At 33.5% G+C, this 13,640-nt stretch overlaps 1 protein-coding gene across 1 annotated transcript; it reads right to left on the reverse strand.

Moving 5' to 3' along the window:
• Positions 1–5,841: 5,841 nt before the first annotated feature.
• LOC110669378 (uncharacterized) lies at positions 5,842–6,747 on the reverse strand. The gene has a single exon (XM_021831021.2). The coding sequence runs from the start codon at positions 6,653–6,655 to the stop codon at positions 5,954–5,956; it is 702 nt and encodes a 233-aa protein (XP_021686713.1). The 5' UTR covers positions 6,656–6,747; the 3' UTR covers positions 5,842–5,953.
• Between the last annotated feature and the right edge of the window lie 6,893 nt (positions 6,748–13,640).

Here is a 13,640-nt window from a genome sequence, read left to right on the forward strand (position 1 = left end):
CGTATTTTTCTCGAGTTTCTGTAATTTTTGGAATTTTTGGACCTCGTTTTCGGTCCCGAGGCAGAGTAAAAATTCAAAATTTTGTATTTCGAATCGAACCGGCCGAATCGAACCGGACCGGATCGGACCGGTCGAATCGAACCGGCTCCCTTTCCTTTTTCTTCTCCCGCGCGCGTCGTCCCTCTCTTTTCTCTTTCTTTTCTCTCTCCTCCTCCCTGCGCTGCCGCTTCTCAGCCAAATCAACCGCCGATCCGGCCACCGATTGACCGGTCTTGTGTCTAAAATCATCTACTCGGCGAGCTTTCCATATACACCAAGAACGACGAAATACATAGAGCGGTATGTAAGATTTTTGCTCGGGAAGATTTTACCCCATTAAGACTTTAGGGATATAAGTAACGAAAACCGTGAATCCCACGAGGAAACCGAGGCCACCAGCACGCTCCATTCGTCGAGAGCTTCGCAACGACATAAATTTTGAATTTTTCCGACACCGTTTTTCTGTGGGTCCCACGAAACTTCGCAGTGTAATTTCGAGCATTAAATGAGCTTAAAAAATTCTGAAAAATTTATGTGCTAACCCCCGTGTTATGGGCTTCGTGTAGGTATCCTCGATTCGAGGAAATTCGACGATTGACGGTTCGCAAATTTCGCCGCATGCACCGTGACCGGAAAAGTCTCCGAATTGGGCCGAGGTTTTGGCTAGCCCCCCATTGTCAGACGTCCCGAGCGCGTCCCCGAAGTCGGAATCGGCAAAGGTAAACCCGAACCTAGTTTTTACGTAATTTTCTAGTGCTTAAATAGGATTAAAAATCCATAAAATATTCGTGGTAGCTTAGAAAATTACGATTCTTTTTGCAATAGCTTAGTAATATTGCTAAGGACCGCGGGGCAAAGTTTTATAATTTTTAGAGCTTGTTTGGGCAGTTTTTGCAAAAATAATCAATAATAAGGACTAAATTGAAATTTTGCGTATTGTGATGGATGATTGATTTGATGGGCCCAGGAGGGGCTGTGTGATATGATTGAACTATTGATGTATGGATTGTGAGTATAGAAGTGCGTTTTTAGCCCTTTTGCAGGTTGGGTAGGTCCTAGGTATAGGGAATATTCTGCCGGATTTTATGCACTACTTAGGACGTAATTGGTCTTTTTCTTTATTTGTATTGAGTCGATTGTATTAAATAAATGTAATATGATTGTCGTGAGCGATGACAGCCTTCTTCCTCCGCCCACCACGGTAATTTGTCAAGTCCGTGAGTAAAATATTAATTTTAATTATAATTTCGATATTATTATATGTTCAGCATGCCCATGCATTACTTATATGCATATATTTATGTAGTTAAACTCTAGGCACGATTTATGTTGCATTCATAACTGTGATGTACCATGGATGTTGTTGTGGTAATTTGGGAGCAGTGTGCGTGCGTTGGCGTGCGTGTGATGTGGTGTGGACTATGGATAGGACGGGGTAGTCACGGTTTGAGTAATTCGCTGGGACCTGATCCTTCGAGGGGTAGTCACGGCTTGAGTAATTCACTGGGACCCTCGATTTGGTTATTAAGTGGAAGTTCGAGCTTGAGTAATTACCGGCACCAAAGTTGGATTTAAGAGAGTCAGATAGGATCAGCTCCCATATGTTATGATTGATACTACAGGTGTGTGAGTGCTCCAAATTACCTTTTGATGTTATGATGTGAAAATGTTGTGTATGTTGCATTTCACTCTACAGTTGCATTAGTTTGAGATAGTTATAGAGATTATAGTTAAGATTGATATTTTACTCTCGAGTCGAACGCTCACTCCTGTTCAAAAATTTTTACAGAGCCACGGAGGATATTTTGTTACAGTTTAACTCGCCTTTTTACCTCGCAGTTGTTTATCAATATTGTGTAATTTTAATTACTCCTAGAATTTCCGCATGTGTTAGCAGTAATTATTTGAAATTGGTCTGTAATATTATATTCATGTTGGACCTGTAAACTTAATATTTTAAGTCTGTTTGATGGATTGGATGAGGGAGCTGAGCTCCCATTTATTATTATGTTGATGAGTATGTGGAGGGTGAGCTGAGCTCCCCAATGGATTGTTTATTGTGTTTACAGGTCGGGTGAGTCGAAAACTCCCCGTTGGAAAGTCCATTTTATGGTCGGACTCTGTCCGTTTGTTTTCTTGATATTGGGCCCAAATGGGCCTTAGAGTTGGGTTAATGAATAGTTAAGGCTTACTACGGGCCTCGGGGGCTTTAGGCTGGCCCAGGTCCTAGTGCCGGTCCGGCCCATAGGTTGGGTCGTGACACAAAATATAATAAATCAATAGATGTTTCAAGAATTAATGAAGTTAGAATTTTCCTCCCAACAGTTTTGACCTTTTTCCATTTGTAGAACAAACGATTTTAGAAATATTTTTTTTAAAAAAATGAAATGATAATATTTAATTAAACCAAATTGATGGTTAATTTGATCGAAGGTCATCTAAATTTAATTTATTTAAATCACTATAAAATTTTATGAATTTTCAATTTAAACATTTAATACAGTAAATAAAAATTTTTTAATATAATCACTCGAGTTATATCTTTTTAATGATAATTTTGTGAGATATTGTATTTATTTAAACAACTAAACTCAGTCTCCATTTCATAAATATCTTCTCATCTCTCTCTCTTATCAAAAACAATAAGTCATAAATCTATCAACTATGAAATTCACATGATATGAATTTTCTTTTTTCTAGTATTGGGAGGGGATTATATTGGTAAATTATTTTAAATTAAATTAATAATAATTATTTTAAAATAAATTAAATATATTAATATATAAGTTGATTATTGGCATAAATTCAATTTTTGACTCAAATTGTTACTGCTACACGCACTCTTCACAATTTTTTCTTTCCAATTATTGGAACAAACTCTATTTTCAACTCAATTAGGTCAGAAATTTCTACCATTTGAAAATGGAATTAATTGATTCTTGTCATTTGATTTACTGAGGCATTTAGTCCTCCAACCACTTTTTCTTTTGTCAAAAAAGCAATAAAAAATATATATATAATGCATAATAAATTATAAAAATATTCTTCTTTAATCATTTTTTTCTATGATACTTTTTTGAAATTATCTTTTAAAAAAATTTCTTTAAATTTGCGCAAATCTTCATACATCATTAGGTCTTAGGCACTTATTTGTCCGTAAAATTTTTTAAGAGATACTTGTAATCGTCAAGAACTCAAGATAACATTCCTCAAGAACAAATGACGATCCAAAAGGAACTTGCCACTTTGGCTTCAATGGCTCATCATGCTTTTTCCAACAACTCTAATTTGTTAGCTTATGATGTTCAAGTTGCAAGAGTATTGTGCTTACCATTAAAGATCGGCCAATCTAGCAATGATTATTTTAACTTAAAACATGACATTCGAGGCTAAAGAAAAAATAAATAATTATGCATTTACTCAATATTCATATATTTGTATTACTAAGTCTTTGAAATAATTATATGCTTTATTCATTAATTAAATCATATTTCTACGGTCTAGATATTTACTTCAATCATAAAAATATCTTATCTACCACTTTATTGATTTGAGAGTTATTTGATAAGTTAAGGACCAACTACACTTGCACACACTATACATTTATGACATAGTGTGCAGCTCATGTATGACGTGGGGTTAACATGTCATGCTGATGTAGCACTATGTATAATATAGTGCTAACATGGCACATTGACGAATAGAATCACATTAATAATATTTATATCATTATTTATTTTATGACTTAAATATAAAAAAGTAAATTTTAAATTATAAAAAAAAAATTCAAATCCTAAAAGTTAAACATGAGAGAGAGAGAGAGAGAGAGAGAGAGAGAGAGAGAGAGAGAGAGAGAGAGAGAGAGAGAGAGAGAGAGGAATGGAAGAGAGAGAATCCACCCAAATCCAAGCCCATCGTTAACTTTCATCAGTAAAACCATGTCACCAACGCTGTCATTGGAGGTGATAATAACCCATCGCTGTCAACAAAACCATGTCACCACCACTACTGAAAACCCCACTTTTTCTTCAACAAAACCAAAACGCAAACTTAGCACCAATTCAAACTATTACTGCGACCATAACACAGACACATACCGACCACAGATATCATCGAAGGCGTCCCAGCTAGTTCCACTGCCATGGAAGCCCTCACATAATGGAATCAAAGTTTTCCTTTGAGAGCAGCACTTCCACAGCCAGACCTTTTGAGAAGCCATTCCTCTAAACATTATTGAAGGTTTCTCCATCCCTCTCCACCTCATCCCTCTTTGCATGCTATGGAAACCCTCTAATATCACTGTCGATTTCAACTCCAAAACCCTCAAACCTTATAAGTCATGGGTGATGAGATATGGATGGAAGAAAACCTCATGAATCACAGCTCCACGCCTCCCCTGCTTGTTTTGCTTCATCTTTTGGTGAAGCGTAGATGGTGGAAATGCCTTGACATTTTTTTTTAATGTATATAGGGATAATTTTGTCATTGGAAAATTATCCCTTTTAAGAACAAGGAAAAGAAGTTTGACTAACGGTAGATTTTTTTTTTTAATGGCCCTTTAATTTTTGATAAAAAAAATCACGAATTAAATTATTCAATTATTAAAATATAAAAATTAAATTATAATATTAATTAAAATTAAAAGACTAAATTATAAATTTCTCTAATTTCTAAATCTTTCAGGCTAACTTTGACATGCTCAACGTTACATTTTAATACAAATTAAATTGCAAACCTTTACGTATGAAATCACAAAATCATAATACTACATAATACTTTTTTTTTATATAATTTCTCTTAATTATTTGCTTCTTTGTTTCAACACTTTCCGGATTGCAAATTATTTTGACCTTTATTAATTATTATTATAATTATAATTACTTGGAAAAAAAATCAATTAAATATTTATAATAATGTGACATATATATATATATATATATATATATATATGAATAATAAGACATTAACATTATTCACAATTGAATTCATGAATTAAACTACATACCTTTTCAGCTCCCAATTGACAAGAAACAAAAAGACATCCTCTCATAAATTGACAACGTTATTTGCACCGTTCATCAGAATCCCACAAGTTTAAAAAACAATAATTGCTACCTGGCCCTACCATTCTCATAGTCCCTTGAAACTACACCTTCTTCTGTTCTTTACGAAATTTACAAAAATTCATGGGAAATTACTCAACTTTATAATAATGAGCAAACGGCTGAGAAGAATCCTCCATGCTTGCTTCTTCAATTAACATAAAGATTTGCTTATCATTGTTAAACCAGCAACTGCCTTGCCTTTCCATTCAATTTTAAACAATAATCAGCAATAAATACATTTATTGATTCAACAAATTTTCATATTATAACTAAGTGATATTACAATTAATTATTTTTCATACACTACATTAAGTTTAAAGTCTATATATTTTTTAAGCATACTCAGAATCAAAACCGAAACGCACACTCTGACCAACCATAGACAATAAACACAATCGTAGCAGCCCTGTCCAGCAAAATTCTTGAAGTCCAAAACAAAACAAAGCACTTACTCACAGTTGATGAATTTTATCTTGAAACCACATGTCAAGTGGGTCCAAAATCCAAAGGGATAGCTCTTGAATCCCTCACGAATTATGAGGCAGTTAACACTTGAACAGTCTCAAACTACTCTATGCACGCTAATCGTGTAACCTACTCTCTGCTTTGGCATCATCCATTTTTAATTTAATAATAATAATAATTAATCAACATAAATTCATTAAATTGAAAATGCATGCATAAATCTCACTATATGTATCAAGAAAATCAAATGCTTTTTCAAAATAGAAAAATTGAAGCGGAACTATAAAATTATTAGCTGCTTAGCAGTTAATATATATATATATATATATAATAATAATAATAAATCAACCTCTGCGCAAAGGCGACCTTTCCTGTACAATTATTCCCCTTGAGGCAGATTGCTTGAAAGCCTTGATCGGACTCCGGAAATACCAGCCCATCCCTTTGGATGATTTTACGTCACCACCACGGGAATCTGACGTCACAGATACAGCCACAGACCTCGATTTCCTCATCATCTTCCTCCTCTCCTCCTCATTCTTCTTCTTCTTCTTGTTCGCATCTTCCTGTTCCAATAAAACAGCGTTGTATCGCTCGACATCGCCTCTGTTGCTCACGTTACCGCTACTCCTGCTACTTTTGAAAAGCGACCAAAACGGCGACGCCGTTTTACGACTATCTTTGCGGATAGAGCAATCATGGTCAACAGGCGGCTTTGACCGTAGAAATGGAATTGCAAGTGACCTCGACCGGCGAAAGGAAGGCTCGCTCTCGATCAGATTGGACACAAGGCCGACAGTTCCGATTCCAGTGACGAATGATTCAGTAGCGGCGGCGGCTGAGGAGAAGTGAGAGGAGGAAGAACAGGAGCTAGAGGAAGAAGTGGTGGCGGCAGCGTAACAAGCACAGGGACGTATGTTAGCGCAGTCTGGACAGAGGGAGGAGAGTCGCTCACGGAGGCACACGTGGCAAATTCCTGTACGGCGTTTCTTCGAAGGGTGTCTAGGACATTTCCACACCTCCTCCTCGTCGATGTAAAGCGCCATTTCTCGGCGACCTCTCTCTTTCTCTAAAGAATAACCTTTGCTTCTCTCTCTAGTATAACAGTCTGCTCCTTTTTTCTCTCTTTCTGGTGGCTAAGGTTTATAAAAAGCCAAGCATATTTATTAACTATAGTTAAGCACCTGAGGCCTAAACTTTAACCATGGTTTAAAAATCGTGAAGTCGAATTGGTAAACCTTGGATGGCGAAACGCGGCGTTTCACAACAACGTGAGTAATTAATTAACGAATAATGAATTGCCCAGATCCTTGGATTAATTTACAGAGATGCCAACTGGGATCAAATCGCATATGGTCGTATTCACACAAAGAAAACATGTTTACGCAAGAGTTGTAAGTGCACTGGTCATGGTTCAACAGCTGGGTGGGTCCCATGGAAATGGTTTGATTTGATTCAATGTGTAAAGCGGAGAGCGGTCCCTGGCATGTTTTGTTGACTCTCTATGATTTGCGTATTTTTTAATATTTTTTTATTATTAAAAGATTATTTTACCGGGAATATATTTATTGAGTGAACGGTCGAAAAAATCCCATCCTAATTTAGGCATTACACGTGATTATGTGAACATGTCTTTTGAAAGGTTAATTTCTATATTTAGAATTAATTATAATCTCAATTGATGTGGTCATATATAGCTGTATTTTATTATTTTGAGTGTTTAGAACCGAGCTAAAAATCAAATCAAAGCAAAATGCATGATTAATGGTAAAATCACTTCTTTCATGTCATAAATTGATGCAAATGCAGTTTCACGAGTTAAGTGTTGTATGGAGTTTAAGAAGAATCGAGAGTTTTCCTTTTGTGGGAGATTATTCACTTCTCATTATACCATCAGTCTTAAGGTAATGAAGTTCTTTGTCGGATAAGTTTCGACTCGCACGAAAGAAATAAAGATATAAGCACTACCTCAAAGAAAGACTCAGTGAAATAGACATATTTATAAAAATGCAGACTACCTACACCTAGATAGAAATATCCTATCAAGCTTCATTGTTCCTTAGAATTGGCTTTAAGCCTTTCCTGCACAATTCAACCCTCACTAATAATTATATAGAATTTACTATTTTTATTTCACGAAAAATTTATATTTTTATAAGAAAGTACTATATCGAGAATATTTGCGAAAAATGAAGATATGATTATTTGTGAAAAATAAATTACATGTGTTTTACCTTTTTTTCAAACTTTTAAATTTTTAAAATTTTTATGTGTAATATTTAAATCTTTCAATGAATGAAGGAGAGAGAGAGAGAATTGGCAAGGAAAGGGAAAGAAAGGAGAGTGAAAAAGAAATGATAGTTCTAGTGCAAAACGCAATTATTCAGACTAAATAGAAGAAAGTAAATTGTAATTTTAGTTTACAATTAAAAGGGAAAACACAACAAACCCCTCCTTTTGACTAGAACCAAACCCTTAAACCCATTTTTATTTTTTTTTCCCCAGCTATCCCTAACACCACCAGCTTCCCCTCCTTTTAGTGATATCGTCAGTCTTCAACAATGGCGAGAATGGCAACAAATGACAACAAAAATCGCGATGGAGGAGAAACGATGCTACCACCTTTCAAAGGTCATTCAATAAATCAAGTGAGGATAATATGTAAACTCTCTTGATAAGAACTCTAAAATGTGATCAATCTCACCTCATTTAGTTGTCAGAAGAGGGGGAACCAAAAGAGCTTTTTGCCAAAATAAAAAAGGAAAAAAAAAACTAATTCCTAATTGTGTGTGTTTGGGAAACTAATACCCAAACCAAAGTAAAAATGGCCACATAGGCAGCGCAAGGACAATGCCAACAGTGATACTATAAATATTGTATGCCGCTTGTTTGAGTAGCTATAATCTAGATATAAAAATAAAAAAAATAAAAAAAAAAAAAAAGGGGTAAAGAATCACCAGCTTGTACAGCTATTCTTCTTTCTCAACCATTCCAATAGATCTCTTAAACTTTTAATCTTCAAACTCTCAGCACTCAACCTCTTATATCTTTTACTCTTCAAGTCTTTCAAAGGTAAGCTAGATAGATAAATTATTGCAAATGGCCTTTGATTTTTTGTTTGTAAATGTATATAACCCAATTTATATTAATTTTTTTACAGGTTTTGTTAAGTGTGGGTGGAAGAAAAAATTTGAATTCAAACACAAGTAGGAAAATCAACTAAAAGATATGTTATTTGACCTAAGTAGGGGTATATGTTTTGTTATACAATTACAATTCTATATTATTTTTATATATTTAAAGTAGATAAATTTTATTAAAAATAAAAATGTTATTTATTTAATATAATTTGTGAAATTTTCAATATTGATAAAAAAAAAATGAGGCATAAATAATATGCATGTGTGGGTTAAAAAGTTAATTCATTCAGGAAGAAAAAAATATGACACTTGAAAATAATATGCATTGTGTGATTTACTTTTCTTGGCAAAAGGCCTATTTTAGCAATACCCTGAATTTTTAAATAATTATTTTGTGTAGTCACTTGAGTATTGTCTGATTTGACGGGCTCAGGAGCCGCTGTATAATGTTGTTACTGTTGTGGGCCTACGGCCCTGTGTATTGCGTTTTGTTGATTTTTCATGCAGGGAGTTAGGTCTAGTTACAAGGGAAACTTTGTCGAAATTTTGGCAATACCTTAAGATTTATTCTTGCTTTTGTAGATTAAATTAATTGGTTAACAGCTAATTGATAGATGTCAATGTATATATATAAGTGAATGGTGCTAGCCAATCTTCTTCTATCCAGCCTGACTAGCTGCAATTGGGTCATTCTCTCTAAAAGTAGATATTGATTTTAATTATAATTTCAATATTATTATATTCAAAACATGTTCATGTATCACTTATACATATATGTATGTAGTAAATATTAAGCACGCTTTATATTGCATTTGTTCTCAATGATATTGCTGTGATTATTATTTTATGGCGATCTAAAGCTGTATGTGTGAGTGGGTGTGTATGTGGTGTGTATATGGATATGGGTAAGACGGGTAGACATGGCTGGAGCTTGACTCGCTAGGACTCGATCCTTTTATAGACAAGTCGAGGTAGGCACAACTTTGAGTTGATCTCGCTGGGCCCCGCATTTGGATATTAAGAGAAAGTCCGGCTTTGAGTTGATCTTGCTGACAGAGGTTGAAACTAAGAGATCTGTATAGGGGATCAGCTCCCATATGTATATATATGTGTATGAGTATGGATGTGACACACGGGTGTGTGAGTGCTCCATATTGCTTTTCATGTGATTATGACTTAACCAGTTTGAATTGTGTGAATGTGTTGCATTTATTCTTAGGGAAGCACTAGACTTAGGTAGTCATAGAAATTATATGTAAAATCAATATTTTACTCTATGAGTCGAACGCTCACTCCTGTTCACCCATTTTTCCAGGATACAGGAGAGTTTATCTTTATGTTTAATCTATTTCTTACCTCGCAAGTCTACTAGCTGTTATTTTCGTATTTTGTATTGTTAAATTTAAATTCTAGACCTCTGCATGTGTAAAACTAGTTTACTTAGATTGGAATTGTAAGATTAATTATTTTGGAATTGTAAACTTATTAATCTATGCATGTGGAATGAGCAGATGGATGATCATGTTAGATGAGGGAGTTGGACTCGCATTTGATCTTATATTGAGTTGTTGATTATTGTAAGGGAGAGCTGAGCTCCTTATATATATGTATATTGTGATCACAGATCGGGTGAGCTAAAAACTCCCCGTTGGATGGTCCAGTTTATGGCCGGACTCAGTCCGATTGATTTCTTAAAAATGGGATTGTATATGGGCTTCAAGGTTGGGCTAATGAATAGTTAAGCTTATTATAGGCTTTGAGGGCCTTATGCTGACCCAAGTCTTAGTGCCGGTCCAGCCCATAATTTGAGTCATGACAGCTTTAAAGTTATTCCAAATATTCATATAAGTTCGCAAAGTGTTTCAAGGTCCAATTAAGCACATAAACTTTTAAAAAAGATTAAATAAATATTTCAAATTTTTAAAAATAGATCAAATAAGTCCTTCGGGACAAATAAGTCCTTTAACTTTTCAAAATAGATAAAAAAAAAAAGTTTGAATTATAATTTGTATCTAATATAGATCAGCCAACGCGGTACATGAAAATCTTTTAGTGCATAAGGTTCTCATCAACAATCCAGCGTATCTGATTTGTAACATATAGTAGATATTTACTGCATCTTAGAGCAAATTGTTAAATTGTTATTTACCTAATGGTTCAAAAAGTTTCTCTATAAAAACTATGACAAAGATTATGAACTTATAAACTTCTTGAATCATTCGGCAAGAACAACTTATCAATTTATTTCAAGATGCAGCAGATACTTATCGGAATGTTGCAAATTAGATATGCAGAATTACTGATGAGGACCTCATGCACTAGAAGATTTTTGTGCATGGCATTGACTAAATTTATATTAGAGACAAATTATAGTTTAGTATTTTTTTTATCTGTTTTTAAAAGTACAAGGATTTATTTGTCCCCAAAATAGAAAAATGGCGTATTTGAACTCTTTTTAAAATTTGAAGAACATATTTGATTTTTCTTATAATTTGAAGGGCTTGTTTGGACCCTAAAATACTTAAAGAACTTAAATAACTATTGGACCATATTTTAAGGTTCAAATAGGCCTTTTGCCCTTTTTTTTTTTTTATGAAAAAGTGATTTAGTTAATGTCAAGATGTAAAAGTAAACCAATGTCAATTTTTATAATTAATATTTTGTGTATATATCATTTTGTGTGGATTAAATTTTTAAATAATATAATATTATTATGTATAATGCAATATTATTATATAAAGGTGATAATTTCTTTTATATATATGTGTGTGTATATGTGTTTTGTAAATCTGATTAGAATAAATTTTATTTTATTTTTGGAATTGGTTAAGAATACAAGCACATATATAGGACATGGAAGGCATATACCCTTTGATAAAATCATGGTAATTTTATCAAAACATGCTAAGCCAATATCCTACAGACACGTTGTCCACAACCAATGTGAGATATTGAAGTACCAAATAAATTTTAATTCTTAATGATTAAAAAAATGTAAGTTTTGATATATGTTGAAAGACTATCCAAAAATATTTATTATTTTTAGAAAAAAAATTTTAATAATTAGTTAAATATACCAAAAATAGTTTTAATTAAAATTATAATTAAGTAGATGAACAAATTGAAATAACATTTTTGTTAATACTAAAGTTATATAAAATTTTAAGATACAATAATTGATTATATAAAAAGGTTTTAAAATTTTTATTATATTTTAAATAATTTTGGTTTATTTTTAATTGTTATTAAATGTGGGCATAATTATATGTATTATTCTTGATATAATATAAAATATTTATTATTTTCTATATAAATTACATTAATTATTTTTATTTATATTTTTTAATTTAACTAATATTGTTTCCTTTGAAAACAAATTGGATGCCTAATAACTTAGGAATGCGAGCGTGCCAGATATTAAGTATGGGGTGCATTTAATATAAGTTTGAGCTCATGTGAGAAAAAACTTAGTAACCGGTCCGATGTATCGAGATGTATTCAAAATTAATCAAAGGGTGTATAAAGAATACACAAATTTAAATGAAAATATTCAATCTAATAGTTGTTAAACTCATTCTCATATAAGCTCGAGTTTACAGTAACCGCACTCCTAAGTATATTATCTTAAGTGCACAACTGACTTCTAGAACAAACGATTGCAGGAACTTGACTCTACTAAATGCAGCTTTGTCAAACTTCACAGTAAATTGAATGGAAAATTGAAATAGGGTTTGTATTGATTGCTTGAAAATTAATTTGTTACATTTGTGACTCAAAATCCTAGTGAGATATGAAGATATATCTTTTCCTATTTTGACCGAGAGAAATATTTTTCAATATGATGAAGAAATATTTCCTATATGGAGTAAAATTCTTATTTTAGTGTTATTCCTAAATTAAGTGAGATTCTTAATTAGATTTAAATTGTCAAACCGCTTGATGAATTTTGGTGTTCTTGGTGTCTATGGAAAGCTCTCGAGGTGTAAATGGTGTTTGACACAAGACCTGACCCAATCGATGGCCGGATCGGCCGGATTTCTACCGGGAAGCTGAAGCGGCACGCACGCACAGGTGAGTCTTTGCGAGCGTTTTTTGGCCACCTGGAGCATCGGCTGGTCGTGGGGAGGCACTGGGGCGGTGCGCCGGCGAGGTGGGGAAGGCTGGGTGGTGGCGGCGCAGCCTCAGGAGGAGGGAGGAGAGAGAAAACGGGAGAGAGAGGAAGAGAGGTCGGGACACGCGGGGAAGGGAAGAATAAGAAAAGAAAAAGTCGGTCCGATTCGATTCGATCGGTTCGATTCAGGATATAAAATTTTGAATTTTTACTCTGCCTTGGGACAGAAAACGAGGCCCAAAAATTTTGAAAAAATTCTAGAAAACTCAGAAAAATTCGTAAACTCCAAATATATTTTTAGTTTTGCCACGTGGTCTTTAAATTAATTTTTAAAAATCATCAAAGTTTTATATTTTCAGGAAATCAAATCCGATTTCAAAAATCCGAAAAAATTTCAAATAATTTCCTAAAATTTAAATAAAATAAAATATTAATATTACTCACAAAATAATAAATTTAAAAATTTGGGGTGTTACACTTACTTTTCTTTGTTGGCAGATTTACGTGGCATTGGGATTGAACCTCTGAAGCTCATGGCAGCATCAAGGGTATATAGCTTTGAACTTGTAATTGATATGATTATTTGAAAACAGTGAAAGATAACATGTCCGTAGATATAGCCCTATATTAAAAGGGTAAACCACATAAATATTATTATTTTAGTAATTTACTTTAATTTTTTGTAGTTTACATACTTCCCCGGTGCACAACATAATTATAGAGCTGAAGAAAATTAAATAATAAGGCTTTAGAAATTAAATGCAACAATGGGAAAATAAA

This window comes from Hevea brasiliensis, chromosome 15, assembly GCF_030052815.1.
Source record: "Hevea brasiliensis isolate MT/VB/25A 57/8 chromosome 15, ASM3005281v1, whole genome shotgun sequence".
NCBI lineage: Eukaryota > Viridiplantae > Streptophyta > Magnoliopsida > Malpighiales > Euphorbiaceae > Hevea > Hevea brasiliensis.